General features: G+C 51.2%; 1 protein-coding gene across 1 annotated transcript in view; it reads right to left on the bottom strand.

The window, feature by feature from the left end:
• The window catches only part of PDE6D (phosphodiesterase 6D), a 45,114-nt gene extending 38,960 nt beyond the window's left edge, over nucleotides 1–6,154 (bottom strand). Inside the window, exon 1 of the mRNA XM_006264150.4 lies at nucleotides 5,972–6,154. Within this exon, the coding sequence (XP_006264212.1) occupies nucleotides 5,972–6,021 (50 nt within the window). The 5' untranslated portion in view covers nucleotides 6,022–6,154. The remainder of the gene's footprint in view (nucleotides 1–5,971) is intronic.
• Between the last annotated feature and the right edge of the window lie 14,056 nt (nucleotides 6,155–20,210).

The following is a 20,210-nucleotide window of genomic DNA, read 5'->3' as shown; positions in this document are numbered from 1 at the left end:
ATTAAACCCAAGCCCTTAAGATCTGCTGGCTGAGGAAATCAAGGGCCTGGACTAAATGCATGATGTATGTGGTTGGATGTAGTAACCACAGTAATGTTGCATCCATCAGTTCTTAAGCTGTTCCCCAGGGGCTGGTGTGGCACAGCACTACAGTGCACTGTTGACAGTCCAGAGGTTGCATGTTCAAGGCTGCAGCAGACATGCTCACAGTACAGCCCTGCAGAATTCCAGGGAATTCATGAATTCTGCTAAATACCTTGTCACACAGACAGGAGAAGGGGAAAAAAAGGCTGCTCCTCAAAGTTCTTAAACTGATTGAGCAGAAATGCATTAGTCACAGGTTAAAACTGGCAAAAGGAAAGTCCCTACCTGTTGATAGGCATCACTGCCTTCTAACATACCTATAACCATGCATCAGCTTTGAACCAGTCAAGAGCTAAACAAGTTGGTCTCCCTAATTACTTGTATCCCGGAGCAAAAATATAGCTAGAGCTGAAGGGACAGGGAGAACATAGGTTGCAGGAAGCCCCTGGAGGGAGTGGGAGTGAAAGGATGCAAAAAGCCCCTGGCATGCTCAATGTACCTGGCCTACAGAAGCTCTGAAGACCACCCCCCCTGCATCACTTCTTCTGTAAGACTTCTGAACTCTCTCAACAGTAATGCACTGAACAGCCTCAAATGCAAGCCAACATGTGACTCTACATTGATCGCTTGTGATGGGTGTTATACTCTACAGACAAGAGTCTAAGTCTGGACTGTAGTCTTTTTCTATTTAGAAGTAAAAAAAGTTGTTCAGGCAAGGCCATGCCTAAGATGGAGGATCTTTACCTAAGGTTGCTTGCTACTTGCTGGGATAGCTGCAGTAGGCTATGAAAACAATGGATTTTTGCTGTTTTAGAGTAAGACCCTGAAAAACCAACACCCAAGGATGCTGTGACTGTGGTCCCCTTAAGAGTCTGATAAATCGCTGCCATAACCTATTTCTGGTTAAGAGTACAGAGGCTCAGAAAACCAAGGCAGAGCATGCTACTAGCTAAATGCTGGCCAGCTGAATTTAAAGAGTGGTGGTGGTTTTTTCTGTCTAGAATTGACTTGTTCTTGATGCACAGCACAAGCAGTTTGGTGCTGGGCTATACTCTATGCTGGAGAGAGAGGCAAATCAATGGCATCATTACCTGGGGGTCTGATAAACTATGATACAAGCTGGCTTTTAAGAAATAGCTGTAGAAAACATTCTGGAGTTCTTTGCCCTTGAATGGGAAGGGCTGTTAAACACATACACTTCATGGGACTAATCTGTACCACTGATGGGACAGAGCAAATGCTGAAAGATGCATTTAACTGAGCTTCCATTCTGAGATAAATATGGAAAGGACATCCAAGTCTATCAAGAGACACTCTTCCTATCCAGATACTCCAGTGCCTTCAGAATCTGTTCTGTAGCTTTTATAGGGTGTTGGACAGTAGAAATAATTTAAGCATAGGCTTAACATTTCAGAATGAGAGTCAACCAGACTACTTTTACATAAATATTTGTAGAACTGAAATCTTAGGTAATATTCAATATTTGGCTCCCTATTTTCTGACTTTGTTTCTGTTGGTCAGCTTGCTGCAGGAAAAGCAGTTTAGGAACCGTTGGTGAACACACTAATGTATACAAGGATTGCTGCTTGGACCAAAGTACCATTAAAGGAGTAACTTTTTTATGGGAAGCCTGAGCTGATAGCTTGTCATCTGTTGTGAGAGAAACTAGATGTGCTAGTAAATCGCTTGATGGCTGTGGGTTTTGTACACAGTAGCAGATGGAAAACCTACAAGCAATACAAAGCACACTCGGATAATATGGAAATTGGTGCCATGCAAATATCTAAGACAAAAGTAGTAAGACACACGAATAACTACTGGCTGTATCCATCTCCAGTAAAACTGAAAGCTTCAAATGCCTGAAGTTGGGGGGGGGGGTTAAATTTGGAAACTAGGAGTGATGCACTTTAGATCTGCAAGTAACTGGAATAAAACCTCCTGGTTTGAAGTCAAGGACTCCAGCCACAGCATGCTTCTACACTAGTGTCATACAGGAAGGAGACCACATACCTCTGCCATCCAAGCCAGAGGGTGCTTGGGGCTGGGGTGGCGTGGGTGCCAAGTTGACAGCCTAGAAGTCACAAGTTTAAGGCCATAGCAGAAACGTTCATGGCATGGCCCTGCCAGATTCTAACAAATCAGCAGATTCTGCTAAATACTATGTAACACGAGGCCACAAAAAAGGAAGGCAGGCAGAGGGTAGATTCTTACACCAATCAAACTTCCACAGAGGCATATCCTGGTCAGTTGGAAAGCTTACTGCCTTCTTCGCAATCACAAGTAAGCACAACTTGTTTAAGGAAACTGGAACTATCTAGGTTGAACCAGATTTTCAATCAGCGCATCTGTTTGATGTTACTGTAAGTAAGAATTTAAGAGACCCTTCACCAAGCAACTTCTGTCATATAAACAAATCTCATGATGAGGAAGCCAGTCCAGCTGTAGTTTAAGCACCACCATTAATTAGTCTCATATGCCAAAAACACATATGCTGTACCTTGAAGTTACCAAGTTATTTAGGTCTATTAAGTTGAGAGAACAACCTTGCCCCCTACATGAAAGCATCTCTAAGAGATGTATCCTGAACAAAGACACTCCCATCTTTTAGGGACTTGCTCCCCTTTTCCCTCCTATTAAAGAGGACAAATTAGCACAAATACCAGAATGAGTAGAAAGTTAAAGTGTTTCTTCAAACATAATGTTTCACACCTATGCAAAGGGCAATGCTGCAATGGTTTCCTTTGTAGGCGAATTCCTCCATGCAGACTTTGGATTTATGGGCAGCTCATCAGGACCCTTCCTCAGTTAAAGCAGTTCTTAACTAAACTTCTATTTGAAAAAATGACTTGCAAAATCTTTGCATGAAATCCCTGCTACCTCAAGAATTTAATAAAATTAAAAATAATACTCTACTAAGTACTTCAGTACTGACTTTTTTGGATCAGCCAATCTAATACTTGACTTTGTCTCCTCCCGTGGGGGTTGAATGTATTGTTTCAGAGTGGGTCAGGGCCCAGTCATTCCAGGAAGTGAACAAAGACTGAACTTGGACTGCTCCCACATGGCTGTACTAAGCAGTAACATTTAGGTTATTAAGCTGGCCCACTTAGGTAGGTTCAGGTAGGACAAATACTAACTATGTCTGCTGAAAATAGTGGAAAGTTACACCTGCACGACCTCCTCTTCCCCCCAGCCTTGAAAGGTGACAAAACACTTTACTTTGAGTAATCTTAACTATACACAGGGCTTAATTCATGCAACACTTAAATATAGCTGTGGCCAAGTTCCCTAGAAAGCAGAAGATACATGCGGTCCCTATACATACTGACCCAACAAGAATATCAATTTTATTTTGTGCTTGTTCATTTCTTAGAGTCCTTGGAGATTACTTAACAGATTCCTAGAGCCCTGGGGCTGGAAGACGGCTCCAGGTCACATCTAGTCCAACCCCTGCCTGAGGCAAGATCAGCCCTGTTCAAGCCATCCCATATAAATCCACAGTCAATCCTGATGCAACACAAGACGTAATGCCCTAACCTGCCACAAGTAAAGCCAACATCCTGCTGCAGCAAAGATCATTAATTGCTCAAGAGATCCCAAGTAGAGGACACACCTCCTACTATAGAAGGCAAAACTCCAACTGTCTGGACCAACCTAACCAGGGGGTAAAATTGCTTCCTGACACCAAATATAGTGATGTTAGACTCCCCACCAGCAGGAGGGGAAAAGATTCCTTTCCGACCCATGGGTCAGCCAGAAAAGCCCAAAAGCAAAGAAATCCCCACGGTACAGCATAGGCATCGCTACACCAGATCATCCCCAGCCAGTGGCTGTCCAACCTCTCCTTGAACCCCTCCAGCGAGGGAGTCTGCACCTTCCCTGGCGTCTATTCCTCTGCCTCCCTGCTCTGACAGTCAAGAAGTCTTTCCTGAAATCCAGCGTAAAGCTACTTTTTGTTTTGTCTTTGCTGCTGCCGGCAAGTTAGCTTGAACTTCTGACTAGCCTCTAATGGCCTTTGGTCTAAGCATCTTTCTGACAACTGAAATATCATACTGCATGCTTCAGGAAGATTTGCTGCTGCTACTTTGGAAACAAAAAAGGAAACTATCCCAAAACCAGATGGTTTGGGGGGTGAGAGGAGAGAGAAAGGACTTCATGATCTTACAGAGAGAAGCATCTGCTTGCCATTTGATGGTAGCCATTTGGCTAAATCCAACATCTAGAAGCTCGGATCCTGATGCAGCTGGTAAAGAGATTATATGTATCTCTGGTAAAGAGATTATATGCATCTCACTGCAGGGGAAGTCCCGTTAGGTAAAAACGGCATCCAAAAATACCACAGAATTACATCGCCCGTGTCTGGCCCCTTCCCCCACGCTGTCAGCGAGGAGCGGTGCAGCCAGCACCCAGCTCTGCCTCCTGCCCCTGTGCTAAGCATAGCCACAAAACCGGCATGCACACCTCCTTCCCCGGAGCCCGTCATGCTTGCGCTCCTCCTCCTGCTCTCGGGCTCAACCTTTGCTGCAACCTCGGGGAGGGAGCGAAGCCCTTGGCCAGCAGCTCTCGGCCTGCCACAGAGCAGTGGTCCCTTGCCTGGACTCGAACCTCCCCCCCACACACCTGCAGTCCCTGGACAGACTCGTGGCCTCCCAGATGGACTCATACCCCCACCCCAGATGCCTCCACCCAGGGGGGGCCATCAGGCTACAGCAGGGGCCACAAGTCTAAGGTACCCAGAACAGACTCACGGCCCCACAGATGGACTCACAGCCTCTGGATAGACTCGAGACCCCCAGAGAAAGACTCATGCCCCCCCTTGGATGGACTCAAGACCCCCACATCAGACTCACCCCCCCCCCCGCATTGGGCTTGCCGGCCCCTGCATTGACTCCAGATCTGGATGGACCTGAGACCGCCCCTCCCCCCAAAAAAACACTCGTAGCTTCCCAAATGGACTCATGCCCCCGCCATGAGTCCATCCAGGGGGGCCATGAGTCTATGTGGGGGAGGGGCAAGTATAAGACCCCCTGAACAGACTCAGGACCCCCCCCTCCCCCCACGCCAGACTCGGCACCCTCCAGTTAGACTCACAGGATCAACTCAAGACCACACTGGATGGACCTGGGACCCCCCAGAACAGGCCCTCCACCCCCTGGCTGGGCTCAGGACCCCCCTGGATGGACCCAGGACCCCCAGAACAGGCCCTCCACCCCCTGGCTGGGCTCAGGACCCCCCTGGATGGACCCAGGACCCCCAGAACAGGCCCTCCACCCCCTGGCTGGGCTCAGGACCCCCCTGGATGGACCCAGGACCCCCAGAACAGGCCCTCCACCCCCTGGCTGGGCTCAGGACCCCCCTGGATGGACCCAGGACCCCCAGAACAGGCCCTCCACCCCCTGGCTGGGCTCAGGACCCCCCTGGATGGACCCAGGACCCCCAGAACAGGCCCTCCACCCCCTGGCTGGGCTCAGGACCCCCCTGGATGGACCCAGGACCCCCAGAACAGGCCCTCCACCCCCTGGCTGGGCTCAGGACCCCCCTGGATGGACCCAGGACCCCCAGAACAGGCCCTCCACCCCCTGGCTGGGCTCAGGACCCTCCTGGATGAACCCAGGACCCCCAGAACAGATCCTCCGCCCCCTGGATGTGCTCATGGCCTCCCTGGATGGGCTCAGGACCCCCCTGCATGAACCTGGGACCCCCAGAACAGGCCCTCCGCCCCCTGGGTGGACACAAGCAGACCCCCATTAGAGACTCAGCACCCCCTGGACGGACTGAGGATCCCGCTGGACGGGCCCGAGCAGCCCCTCCCCCCACGAAGTGGGCTCCGCCCCCCCCCGCGCGGTCCCCATGGCAACGCGGAGCCCCCACCCTGCCCGGCGGATACAGCTTGAAGCCCCTCAGGATCTCCTTGGCCCGCTCGTCCTTGGCCGACATGGTCCCGCGGCGCTGGCGCCGCCCCGGGCGCAGGACAGGACAGGACAAGACAGGACGGGTCGGGTCGGGTCGTGCGGGCTCGGGCGCGGACCGCGGCGCCTCACAGCCCGCAGCCGCCACGACCCAGCCCGGGCGGGGCCAGCCAATGGGCGTTCGCCGCTCCGCCCCCCGGTGCCGGACGGACAGCGCCCACAGCCAATGAGAGCGCGGCGCGGCCTGGCAGCCAGCAAGGGCGGCTGCGCAAGTAGGGGCGGTGGAGGAGACACGCCCCCTCCCTCTTGGCGACCTGACGTCGCCGCGGGGATGGGAGCCGCAGCGGGACAAATATGTGCGAGGGGCGCGGCCGCTGGGGACTGCAAAGGGCGCGGCGCGGCGCCCCCTGCGGGCGCCACGTGAGAGTGCGCGAGACACGTGCGGGGCCCCGCTCTCGCACCATGTGCGATCCGCAGGGATCCGCGTTTTCCCTGATTTCAAAACATCCTCACTTTTCGGTTTAAAAAAAAAAAGGAACCCCAAATCCACATTTTCCCGTGATTAAATGAAAAGCCACTAATATAGAGATATAGACATAGTGGTCTTTAAATCATGGAAAAATGTGGATTTGGGGTTACTTTTTTTTTTTTTTTTTAACCGAAAAGTGAGGATTTTTTGAAATCAAGGAAAACCAGGATCCCTGGCAATCAGTCATAGTAACAGTGTTCAAATGGCCCCGCATTTTGGAGACAAGGGTCTTCGTGTAAATCTGATATCTTTGATTAAACCAACTCCAAGAGTTGGGAAAATTGTTCTTTGCAAGCTTTGGGGTAGAAAGCTGTCATTTTGGAGGCAGCTCCTTGGCGCAGCATATGCAAAACCCCAGTCACTCTCAGGTCATCTTTGCTAACTTTTGGGTTTGCGGCCAGCGTTTTGCTTTGCCTGGGAATAAAGAAATGCTTCATTTTTGATGGCCCAGCTCTCACTCACTTGGAGTCACACAGCAATGTAGAACAAAGAAGAAAGCTTATTTGCATACTTTTTCAGTGTATTTTGAGTTTCCAATGTAATAATTCCATATTTAAAACCTGGCAACGCCAGACCCTGTGTGCAAGCCATGTGCAGGGAAGGGTCCCACTGCCCCTTCCCAGGGGAGGAGGAAGCTCTCCCTTGGGACCCCTCCTTATTCGGTCTCCCTCTGCTGAGAGCAGCCCTGCAGCCAGGTGCTTCACAAGGGGCTGCTCCTCTGGCTTGGAGACCCTGGCTCCTCTCCACCTCTGGGAGCTCCTTCTTTTCCCTCAACTCCCAGGAAGCAGGGGGTGTTTTCTTCCTGTAAAGAAGCAGGGTTTGGGGGCACTGATAGTCTCCACCAGCAGAGCGGACTCTGCTCCATGACACGGGATGGGGATCAGGGAGTCACTGTGGATGGTTTACTAAAAACATTGCGTCAGGGCCCGGCTGCCGTCAAGAAGGCAAACACCACGTTCAGGAATATTGAGGCAATCGTGAACACAACGGAGACTATCGTGATGCCCCTTTGTAGATCCATGGGGCATCCACACCGTAAATATTGCACCCGGCTCTGGTCCCCACACCCCAGAAAGGATGCAGAAGAAGTAGGGAAGGGCGACACGGATGATCAGTGGCACGGAGGGGCTGCCATCGGGGGAGAGATTAAGGAGGCCAGGCCTGTTCCACTTAGAAAAAGAGACGCCTCGGCGGGGGTCGTGATAGGGGTTTACAACAGGGTGGGCAAAATACGGCTCGGATCTGGTCCACCAAGTGATTCTGTCCAGCCTGTGCTGGGTCCCTCTGTCCCACATAGTCCAGGCGTGGGGGGCAGCCTGGGCTGTGGCGTGTGTGGCTGGTCCTGCCGTGCCCAGGAGGCGGTGCAGTGGCTGATTCAGATTCACAGAAGTTTGGGGCTGGAAGGGACCTCGTGAGACCATCGGGCCCAGCCCCCCTGCTGTGGGCTGGATAGACTGCGGGGGTCAAATAACCCCAGCACAGTGTGCGTCCAGTCTCCTTTGGAAGAGCTCCAGGGTAGATTCATAGATTGTAAGGGGCCGGAAGGGACCTCAGAAGATCATCGCGTCCAGCCCCCTGCACCAAGCAGGAAAGATAACTGGGGGTCAGGCGACCCCAGCGAGGTGACCGTCATCTCCTCTTGAAGATGTCCAGGGTCGGTGATTGCACCACCTCTGGAGGGAGCTTATTCCAGTCTGGACACCCTGACTATGAAGAAGTTTTTCCTAACATTGAGCCTGAATCGATCTTCCAGGAGTTTGTGGCCATTACTCCTGGTTTTCCCCTCAGGTGCCCTGGTGCACGGTTGCTCACCGAGCCCTTGATGTACTCCCCTAGTGCAGCGGTAAGCTGCTACCAGGTCTCCTCTCACCCTCTTTTCCTCAGGCTGCAGAGTCCCACGTCCTCAGCCTTTCCTCGTATGCCTTGCCTTTTAAGACTCTGATCATGCGGGTGGCTCTTCTTTGGACTTTCTCAAGCTTGTCCACGTCCTTGTTCAAGTGCGATGCCCAGAACTGGACGCAGTACTCCAGCTGTAGTCTCACCAGTGCTGAGTAGAGCGGAAGAATCATTGCCTTGGCTTTGTCGGAGATGCATCGATTGATGCACGCCAGAGTACTATTTGCTCTGCTGGCTACAGCGTTATACCGCCGGCTTATATTCATACTGTGGTCTGTTATTACCCCCAGGTCCCTTTCATTCGTGGTGCTGGTCAGTTTGGTGCTGCCAAGCCTGTAGGTGTGTGGGGGTTGCTCGTCCCGAGGTGCAGCACTTTACATTTCTCGATGTTGAACTTCATCAGATTCCTGTCCACCCAACTTGCTAGCCTGTCTAGGTCCACCTGTATCTGTAGCCTATCTTCAAGCGTGACCACACTCCCCGGTAACTTGGTGTCATCCGTGAACTTGGCCCATGAGCTCTTCACCCCCACAGCCAAATTGTTAATAAAGACGTTGAAAAGTACAGGACCAAGCACCGACTCTGCCGGGACGCCGCTGCCCACTTCTTGCCAGGATGACACAGATCCGTTCACTACGACTGGGTTCTGTCCTGCGGCCAGTTTCTCACCCACCTGACTGTCTCGGAGTTAAGCCCACAATCCTCCAACTTTCTCAAGAGGACATTGTGGGATACTAGTTCAAAGGCCTTTCGGTAGGTAGGTGCCTGCACCAGCCCCACCCGGAGTCTATTCCAGAGTCTGGTCACACAAACCATGAAGTTTTTCCTTATATCCAGTCTGAAACCTTCTTCTAGGAGTTTATGTCCATTGCTCCTGGTTTTCCTCTGAGGCACTTTGGTGAATAGTTGTTCATCTAGCCCCTGATGCTCTCCCCTGATATATTTGCAAGCTGCCACCAAATCCCCCTGAAGTCTTCTCTTTTCTAAGCTGAACAGTCCCAGATCTGTCAGCCTTTTCTCGTATGGCTTGCTCTTCGGGCCTCTAATCATACGAGTGGCTCATCTCTGGACTCCCTCGAGCTTCTCCACATCCTTCTTGAGGGATGGCTCCCAGAACTGGACGCCTTACTCCAGCCGCAGCCTCGCCAATGCTGAGTAGAGCAGAAGAAAAACTTCCTTCGTTTTGTTTGAGATGCATCGGTTGATGCACGCCAGCGTATTGTTTGTTCTGCCAAATGTAGCATCACACCGGTGGCTCGTATTCATTTTATGGTCAATTATGAACCCCAGGTCCCTTTTGGACATGGTGTTAGGTACCGTAGCACCACCGAGCCTGTAAGTTTGTGGATTTTTCCTCCTCAGATGGAGCACTTGACACTCCTCAGTGCTGAACAGCATCTGGTTCTGGTCCACCCACCTAATTAATGTGTCTAGGTCTGCCTGGATCATCAGCCTACCCTGATGTGTGGCCACACTTCCCCACAGCTTAGTGTCATCGGCAAACTTTGTCAGTTTGCTTTTCACCTCCACATCCAGATCAGTGATGAAGATGTTGGTGACATCAATGATGTTGGTGGCATTCATGTGGTGGCAGCTCATTCTGCCCGGCTGTTGCTGCCAGTGTCACCACTGCCACCACTGCCAGACCCGGCCCCATTGCCCAGGCACCCCGGCCCATCCACCCTGCACGCACCACCGTGGGTGCTGGACAGAGCAGGCGGGCAGGTGAGGTCTTCATGGGGCCTGGCCCAGGACTGCTGCAGGCAGAGCGTGTTCAGCTGGGTAGATGGGATGGGGCCGCAGGTGTGCGGGGAGCAGCATCCAAGAACAGGACAGGCAGCCAGGGCTGGGGCTGGAGCCGAGATCATGGGGCAGTGACAGTACAGGGCCGAGGCCTGGGGCAGAGTCACGACCCACTCCCCACAGGTCCCTGTGACGGGCGCTGGTCCCGTGGGCAGAGACGTGTGGGGAGTGGATTGTGGCTTTGCCCCAGGCCCCAGCCCTGCCCTGTCGCTGCCCCATGATCCCAGCCCCATCCTCCCCAACACTGCCCCCACCCCCGCCTGCAGTCCCTTCCCTTCTGCCCGGCCAAGTAGATGCTGCCCGCAGGGGTCCTGGACCAGTCTCCATGCCTGGCACCTCTGGCAGTGGGCGCAGGCTGGACAGGGCTGGGGCCAGACAGGATTAGTTGCACCCCACCTTTGCCCCCTACCCCCCATCCACTGGGCCAAGTCAGGACCCTCTCCTTCCCCTCGGTCTGCAACAGCTCCTGAAAACTCCTTAAGTGGCCGTCCAACCCAAGGAATTGCCCACCCCAGCTTACAAAATACTAAATGGCAAGGAGAAAGTCAATAGGGGTTTATTATTTTCTGTCTCTCACGAGACAAAAACGAGGGGTCCCAGCATGAAGCCAGTAGGTAGTAAGTTGGAAACTACCAAAAGGAAGTTCTTTTTCACTCAGCGTGTCACTGCAGCATGGAGTTCAGACGTGGTGGGAGCGGACAGCTCAGCCAGATCCACCAATGGGTAGGACATGTCCTTGGAGGAAAGGGGCATCAGTCGCTACTGAGCACAGGAGTGGGGTGCACGACCTCTGAGTCACAACTTCCTGGACCTTAAATGCTGGAGGCTGCAAGTGAGAGAGGAACAGGTATAAAAATCCCAGTTCATTTTCCCTTTTGGGGTCCTCTCTCTGCCACTGTGTGATGGCATGGGACAAGACGGACCTATAAGTGGCAATTGTTATGTTCTTTATCATCACAGGCAGCCATCGTTCTCAGGAGTCCATGGAGATCGTACCTTTGGTGGGTTATTGGGTACCATCACAGCTTCTTGAGTGGCTGAGTCCAATGCTCGACAAGCAAGCTTCACGTACGAACTCGGTTGAGCTTGCATTGGCCTGCTGAGTATCATTTTGTCTTGCCTGTCTCCGACACCTCTTCTCTAGCTCATTATTGACCCTCTCCATTTCGAAGCAATGTAGGCCTTGCTTCATGGTGGCTTTCTACTCGCAGCGGTCCAGAGCAACTGATTCCCAGCGTTGGCCATCAATGCGCAGCTCACAAAGGTTTTTCTTGCAGACATCAACAAAACAGAGTTTGGGCTGCCCAAGCTGACATTTGCCAGTGGCCAGCTCACTGTAGAGTATGTCCTTGGAGGTTTGGCCATTGCTTATACCAGGGGTTTTCATGTGGAGCGGGTGGGGGGAGGTCCCCCCAGCAGCCTGTTGCTGAGCGTGGGGGGGTCCCCTGGCAGCCAGATGTGAAGCAGTGCAGCAGCAGCAGCACGCTGCATACCCCTGGGGCCTTCCCAAGTACCCCCAGGGGTATGCATACCCCCAGTTGACAACCCCTGGCTTGTACGATTCACATGTCCTAACCAACAGAGGTGTCTCTTGTGGGAGCATGAACATACTGGGCATCTTGGCCTATTCCAGAACAGCGAAGTTGGAGATTTTGTCATGCCATGTTATGCCCAGAACATGGCAGAGACATAGAAGGTGGAAACTGTTCAGTTTTCTTTCTTCCTTAGCATAAGGAGGCCATGTTTCTCTGCCATACAATAGAGAGCTAAGTACGCAAGTGCTGTAAGTGCTTATATGCAGGAGTAGAGGTAGATGTTATTTCCTTGGATTTTAAAAAGGCTTTTGACACAGTGTCGCACTCAATTCTTACAAGTAAACTAAGTAGCTGTGACGTGGATTTTTTCACAGCTCGGTGGGTGGAAAACTGGCTTATGGGACACACCCAGAGAGTGGTGGTGGATGGGTCGGTTTCTACCTGGAGAGATGCGGGCAACTGTGTCCCCCAAGGCTCTGTCCTTGGACCGGTGCTGTTCAATATCTTCACTGGTGATTTGAATGAGGGTGTAGAAAGCACTCTGTCCAAATTCACAGACGGCACCAAACTATGGGGCATAGTAAACACACTAGAGGGGTAGGGAGCAAATTCAGGAGGATTTGGACAGACTGGGGAAGCGGGTGGATCAGAATAGGATGGAATTGGACAGGGATAAGTGCAAGGTGCTGCACCTGGGGAGAAAGAACCAATACACCTAGAGACTGGCAAGTACCACACTAAGTAGCACAGTGGTGGAAAGGGATCTCAGAGTCATATTCTATGCAAAAATGAACGTGAGTCGCCAATGTGACGAGGTAATAAGTAAAGCTAACTTCACTCTTTCCCGCATTAGTAGGTGCATCATGAGCAGGTCCAGGGAGGTGATGCTTCTCCTCTGTGCGGCACTGGTCAGGCTGCAGCTGGAGTACTGCGTGCAGTTTTGGGCACCGCACTTCAAGAGGGATGTGGACAACCTGGAAAGGGTTCAGAGGAGGGCTACACGTACAGTTGAGGGCCTGCAGGTAAGATCCTATGAAGACAGATTGAGGGACCTGAATCTCTTCAGCCTCCGCAAGAGAAGGCTGAGAGGTGATCCTGAAGCTGTCCACAAACTCATCGTGGGGGTCAGCAGGGAATAGGAGATACTCTGCTTACCAGGGCGCCCCTCGGGGTAACTAGAAACAATGGCCATAAACTGAAGGAGAGCAAATTTAGATTGGACATCAGGAAAAAATTATTTATGGTGAGGGTGGCCAGAATCTGGGATGGGCTTCCAAGGGAGGTGGTGCTCTCTCCTACCTTGGAGGAGTTCAAAAGGAGCTTAGACAAGCACCTGGCTGGGGTTACTTGACCCCAGCGCTCTTTCCTGCCCAAAGCAGGGGATCGGACTCAATGATCTAATCGGTCCCTTCCAACCCTGGAAATCTATGAAATCTAAAGCTATGAAATCTGTAGACAGACATTTTTGTCGACAGAGCGCTCTATTTTTCCAAACTCTCTTTTGAAGTTTAGCCATGGTGTTGCTTGCCTTTTGAATGTGATCATTAATTTTGGCTTCCAAACCAAGATTTTGGTGGAGCCCAAGGAAGTGAATTTTTCTACCACTTCCGGACTTTCAACATTTATTCTAACTCCAGGTGGGCGGTCAGCTTGTTGAGCCATAACTATTGTCTTCTTTAGGCTAACGGTCAGACCAAAATCATCACAGGCATGAGAAAGGCAATCCACGAGACTTTGCAGTCCTGCTTTGGAATGACTAACAATCGCTGATCATCGGCAAAGAGCATTTCACGAACAAGAACTTCTTGGGTTTTTGCTATCACTTTGAGATGAGCAAGGTTAATGAGTTTCCCATTGGATCTGGTTCAAATGTATATTCCTTCTGAACAGCCACTGAATGCATATTTGAGTAGGACAGTGAAGAAAATCCCCAAAACCCACTGGAGCTAGGACACAACCCTGTTTGACAGCACTCTTGATTTCAACTTCTTCCAAATGTGACCCATCAAACTGCAGCACTCCACGACGCAAACCAACGTGGAAGGATTTAATGATGCTCAGGAGGGCAGTCAACCTTCTTCAGGATTTGGAACAAACCACCTCTGCTGACAAGATCAAACGTTTTCGTGAGATCGACAAATGCTATGTACAGAGATTTCTTTTGCTCGTGGCACTTTTCTTGTAGCTGTCTCAAGGAGAATATCATATCCATCGTGGATCTACTGAATTTGAAACCACATTGAGACTCAGGGTAGGGTCTGTCCGCAAAGGTCTGCAGTCTTAGCAGAACAACTGGTGAACAGCTTCCCAATGAGGCAAAATAAGGATATACCGTGATAGTTATTGCAGTCACTCATGTCTCCTTTGTGTTTGGTAACAGGGAACCTTAGCCCTGTTACTAAGAGGCAGGGCTGCCCTTTTAAGACCCGAGTCTACAGGGACACCAAGCGCCAGGAGGGTAGGGGTTAATAGCCCAACCACCCAGGCCGGTCAGCTGACAGGAAGGGGATAGGCCTCTGGCCACATATAAACCCCAGGGCCGAAGCTGGCAGCGGGAGGTCTCTGGCAGGGCTGTGCAAAGCTTCGGGTGGTGATTCGATTCAGAGGAGATTCGGCCCGATTCGGTGGCCGAATCTCTGAATCTGAATCGAATCAGGGGACCAATTAAAAGGTCTGAATCGATTCAAAGCTCTCCAAATCTTACTGCAACCTTGGAGCTTTGGGGGGCTCATGCAGAGCCCCCACATGGTGCGGGGGGCATCAAGGATCGCCCCACACCGACTGGAGCAGGGAGTCCCAGGGTCTCTTCAGGGGTTTTTTTTCTTAAAGGGCCGGAGCTGGCCTGTGTGGGGCACCCATGGGAGGGCTGGGGGAGCGGGGGGGTGGGGTTCAGAGGCCCATGCAGAGCTCCCCATGCAGGGTGGGGCAGTGGGGGACAGCAGAGATTGCCCCCCACCCAGCAGCACCCACTGAGCCGAGGCTTTTTTTCCCCCCAAGTGCCAGGAGCTGGGGCAGGTGGGGTAGCCATTGCAGGGCTGGGGGAGGGGAGGGGGATGGGCCTGGCCTGGCTGATTTGGAGATTCGGCAAAATTGAATCGGGACAATGATTCAAATCACCGAATCAAATCACTGTCCCCTGAATCAGCCAAATCCAAATACAAAGCGAATACTAGCTGCTTCGCACAGACGTAGTCTCTGGCAAGCAGCCAGGGAAAGAGAGCTCTGCAGAACTACCCAGGAACAGTGTGACTGTTGGCCAGACTGGTGCTGTGGCTAATGAGGCTCCAGGAGTCTACAAGGTACCCAGAGCGAGGGTGCTTAATACGCAAGGAGCAGTTTGAGGTTTTTAAGGAGTCAGAGTGTGGCTTGTATGCCTTATTATGTTGTAGCCCAGAGGCTCATATTTATGTTATTATTTTATCTGGTGGACTGGACTGAGGCTATAGGGGGAGGAGGAGGCCTCATTGGGGCACACTACTGTGCAAAACCCCAGCACCGGGGGGGCGCAGTGGCAGGGGGTGATTGGACCCCAGCACCAGGAGGTGCAGAGACAGAGGGCAGAGCCCAGTGCCAAGAGGCACAGCAACAGGAAGTGAGCTGACCCAACACTCTAGGTTGCAGGTCAACATTTATATACCATCTGTGAGGCATGGGCCATTGTGTAGGGGAGGTGTGGAGCAGTGGATAGTGACCCCTAGTGTTGGGGTAGTAAATGGGCAGCCTCCCACCTGAGTAACATCATAATTATTGTTCCACCAAGGCATGGCAGGCGAGATAGGTGGGTGGGTAGCCCAGAGACAGAGGGTCAGGCCTACGTTAGTCAAGTCCAGGGATGGACCCTGTCACATTTTTGTACAGAGAGACTATGCTTACATCCTACATGTCTTGAGGAACTTCATATTCTCTCCAACACATACATATTAATTCCTGCAGAAGGAAGATGAGGATTGCACACCACACTTAATTACTTCAGACAGTATGCAATCAACACCTGGGGCTTTACCACAAGCAAGCTGATCAATGGCTTTTTCTACTTCATCTGTGGTAGGTTCATGGTCAAGCACTGTCAGGGTTGGAAGGTCTTCAAGTATGTTGAGAGCAAAGTCACGAACCACATTTTCACAAGAGTAGAGTTTTGAATAATGTTCAGCCCATCAATCCATCTGCTTATTGCAGTCATGGAAGACTTCACTTGTGGAGGATTTTAAAGAGGCAGTCTTCCTTAGAACAGGCTTGAGAGCTTTCCCCATACATTGCTTGCGTGTCACCTCAGTCACCAGCTTTTTGGATCCTTTCGCAGAGTTGTAGCCAATAATCATTTGCGCACCATCTCGCTGTACGTTTGACCTTTTGCAAGATCTCTTGAAGCACCTGCAAGTTGGAGTGGCTAGGGTCACACTTATATTTAAGGAGAGCTAACCATTTCTTTTCTATGAGTGGGATCATTTCAGATGAGTTCTCATCGAAGCAGTCATTTGAGCTGCGATGCAAGGTACCACCACGAGTCCAAGGCAGCTTGCTAGATGGCTCCTTTGAGCTGAACCCATTTCTCCTCAGCAGTATTACATGCATGAATGCCATGTGCCCCCGGAGGCTGGAGGGGCATGGCGAGCTCCTGCAGGCGGCAGTGGTGTCGGCAGTGGAAGAGTGGCGGCGGAGACTGGCGAGCTCCCGCAGGTGGCCACGCCGGTGTCAGCAGCGGGTGGTGAGCACCGACCAGCAGTCAGTGACCACCCGCAGACCTCCCCCAGGCGTATGAGTAAAGCATCTTTAACCAGAGACAAATGTAATGATGTGCCATGCCATCTGCACCCCTTTTCAAAATCCTAGAACTGCCCCCAGATGCACCCCCACCCCCACCTCCTGGGTCGGATCAGCCTTGCCCTATCCTCTCCCACAGCTTTCTCTCCACCAGGGCAGCTGCCTGGCACCAAAATGGGCCTATATCAGATCCTTCAAAGCAAGAGGTGGGATCCCTGCAATGGGCAGGTCTAGGGTAATTAAGGATATTTTTCTCCTAACCCTCTGGAGCCAGAAAGCTGGTGGAAGGGTTTGCATTGCCAAAGCTGCATCGAATCGGGAAGGAGTCCTGGGCATGAGGGCAGATTGACTCCTATAGCCAGAAGGATTTGTGCAATCATTCAGTCTGACCTCCTGCACTATGGCAGGCCTTTCATTTTCACCAGTGGCCAACAACCAGCTACAGCACATCTTCCTGAATGGCACCCAGCCTCGATTCACTTCTTCAAGATATGGGTCAGCAAAGACCTCCTTTCCTTGCTTGTGGGCAGTCAAAGCAAGTGAACAAGATGTCAGGATGCATCAGTTATGGTAAAGGGAATAACAAGGAAAATATAAAGCCACTACATCCATCAATAATTCAGGCTGGTGTGTATCTTATGGGTGGCACTGGTCTCCTCATCCCCTGAAAGAGACTGCAGAACCAGAGGGGCTCTGAGAGGCAGTGAAAAGGATCCTGCTTCTGATGGGGGGAGACTAAGAGAACTGGGATGTCTTAGAAGGGAAATGGGGCAGGATTGAAATCTATACAATAATGATGTGCCTGGAGAAAGTAGTTTGGGAGCTTCTGTTGTTCATGGCTTGTAATTAAGAACAAGGGGCATGCAATGGAAGGCAGGTAACTTCAATGCTAATAAAATCATTTTTTTGTTTCCAAGTCCTAATTTGACGGTGGAATTCAATGTCACAGGATGCCATTGAAGCCAAGAACTTAGATTCAAAGAGGGTTTGATTGTTTGTACCAAGAATATCGAAGAGTTGCGGAAGAGATAAAGCCCTTCTACCTTGGATCCTGAATCAATCTGTCATGCAGGTTAAGATGAGAAAGGCTTGAGGAGACAGGCTGCTGGAGTAGAGGGACCATGGACCCAATCCTGTCCACTGGGGCCGAAGCCCTGCTTGTATACTTGTTTGACATTTTGGGTCATCCTGGTTTCATCAGTGTATCATGTGGCAGTGAGTTTCTCAGTCATCGTGTTCATGATGTGGAAGGAGTCTTCCCTTTTCTCTGTTGTATGGAACATCTCCTCCTCCTTGCATGTGAGATCGGGGTATGGAAGTCTTGAATCGCCCATGTAGCCATTGCTAGTGCCCAGGTGCAGTAAGATGAGGCACCGGGCTCTGTCCAGCTTCCCAAGTGATCATGCTATGACTCCCCCCAAACCCACTGAGGCCTGTTCCAATTTCACCTTGTACTATGGCTGAGATAGGCCAAAGGGATCCCTGAGGGCTTGGTTAGAGATTAGTAAGACTGAACTCAGGTGATGGATTTGGTCTCTGGCACATGGGCCTCCCTTTCAGCAACATAGATTCATAGATGCTAGGGTCGGAAGGGACCTCAATAGATCATCGAGTCCGACCCCTGGACTCGATGATATATGGCAGCTAGAACTGGCTCGGTTTCTGGATATATATATATATATATATATATATATATATATATATATTTCCTATATTGTCTTGCCCCTAACTGGGTTTGAAAAGGCAAGTGTTATTGGGAGAGTTTCAAATGAACTATTTGTTTTCTCGGGAATAAAAGCAGCCTTGTCTGATCTAAAAAAATTAGGCCTTCATGTTTGTGTAATAAAATAGGTTCAGGGAGAAAAAAAATCTCTATCACACCCCATCAGCAAGACCATTCTTTTAATGTGATCGCAACAATTAACTCCTTCATTAACGCCCTGAACATCACTAATGCACATCATTAATAAACCCTGAGGAAAATGAATGCTTCAGACTAATTCATCCCTCATCAAAGTGCCTTGTACTAGCACCAGGTAATAATTATGGCCCCATCAGTCTGTCCACGGCTCTGCCCTCCTCCAAATCAGTCAGTGCATGAGTGAAGAAATTGCTCTAATGAATAAAGGCCGCCACGAATGCACAAAGACAAGGCGGCAGCTGATATCACTGATAAATAAGCTTCATGACAAAAATAGGTGATACGTATGATCTGTGCCCAGTTCCACAGCCCTGGTGTGAAGCTGCTCAAAGAGAGTTCCTACTGGATTTTGGGTAGCGTCTAATAATGCAGCAGATCTGAGGAGGAAGGAATGAAGCTTCCCAGGAAGAAAGAAGGGATAGTAAGGAGAGAGGAGTAGGGAAGAAAGTTGTAAGTGACGGAGAAGATAGACGGTTCCACCCGGGTGGGATGGAGATCGTGTCAAGTGGAGGTGTGATGCAGAGGCTTTAATGGAGCAGGGACTGGGGTTGCTGCCAGCCAGGGAGGTTCATGGGGCCGGGGCAGGGAGCGGGACAGAGCCGTGGGAGGCTCCTCCAGAGGACATGTGGGGCATGTGCCCCCCCCCCCCCCAGGTTTGTGTATGGGGCGGGCTCCCTGCTGCCCTCCCCTGGGGGCCCTGCACTGCCATGGCAAGGTGCCCCCTGCCCACCCAGCAGCAGCTTGGAGTTGTGCCTGCTGTTGATGTATGTCTGTTTTTGTCTAGGTTGGGGTGGGAGGGGGGGTGCACAAACAAAATTGTAACTCAAAGTGAGGGATCTGCTCAAAAAGTTTGAAAACTGCTGCTCTAGAGCAACAGTGCACAGCCTTTGGCAGTCTGGATGAGTGGCACAGGGCCAGCCTGCAGGTCAGATCAGGCTCCATGTACCAGGATTGGGGTCCATGCCACCCCAATTGGCCCCACATGCCCAACTGGCCCTGTGCGCCCAATCTGGTGCACAAGGCCAAGGTACCTGGGCCACAGGGCTCTCCCTGGATCTGAAAATTCGGAGCAGCGAGTGGTTATTAGCTGCCACTGCGCTTCCACCACCAAATTTTCAAACCCATGGGTGGCCCCATGGGCTGGATGACAAGGCTCTGTGGGCTGGATCTGGCCTGTCGGGCCAGGGGTTGAGCCCCCCTGCTCTAGATTTAGGGAGATTCCTAAGCTACAAAGGAGTAGCAAAGCAGCCTTATCCAGCCCACCTTTCAGCCCCTGCCATAGGGATGTGGGAGGGAAGGCTCAGGGGACAGAGGGGCTGTGCTGGGGGAGGAAGGGGCATATTCAGAGCTCAGAACTGGGACTATAAATTTTCCAGTTAAATTAAATAGTAACAAGTGCAGGATGCAGGGGCCACCTCTGCTGTTTCAGAGGAGAACAAGCAAGGCAATGTTCTTTTCACTGGAGTCTACAAGTGTTGTGATTGTTCCTGCGACCATCACTGGGAGCATGCTAGACCCCCTTGCAGATCCTGTGGTTGCAGTGCCATAAGTAACAGCTGGGAGTGCACCAGTTCTTCAGTCTGGCTGCAGAATGGGTAATTGCAGACTTCTTACTCCACATCATGTTGAAGGCTTCATCTATGCTTTAGTAGACCTGAAGTGAAAATGCAGCTGCCTCACTATTTGCTGCATTGCCACTGCAGGTCAGGAGACTTCTCCAGCTGGTATTCAATCTCTCTGAAGCATGTTGTTCCTCCGCTCTGGACTTGCTG

The sequence above is a fragment of the Alligator mississippiensis genome, chromosome 7, assembly GCF_030867095.1.
Source record: "Alligator mississippiensis isolate rAllMis1 chromosome 7, rAllMis1, whole genome shotgun sequence".
NCBI classification, from domain to species: Eukaryota; Metazoa; Chordata; order Crocodylia; family Alligatoridae; genus Alligator; species Alligator mississippiensis.
The sequence above is the reverse complement of the archived record's forward strand: the minus strand, read 5'-3'. Positions and strand labels throughout refer to the sequence as shown.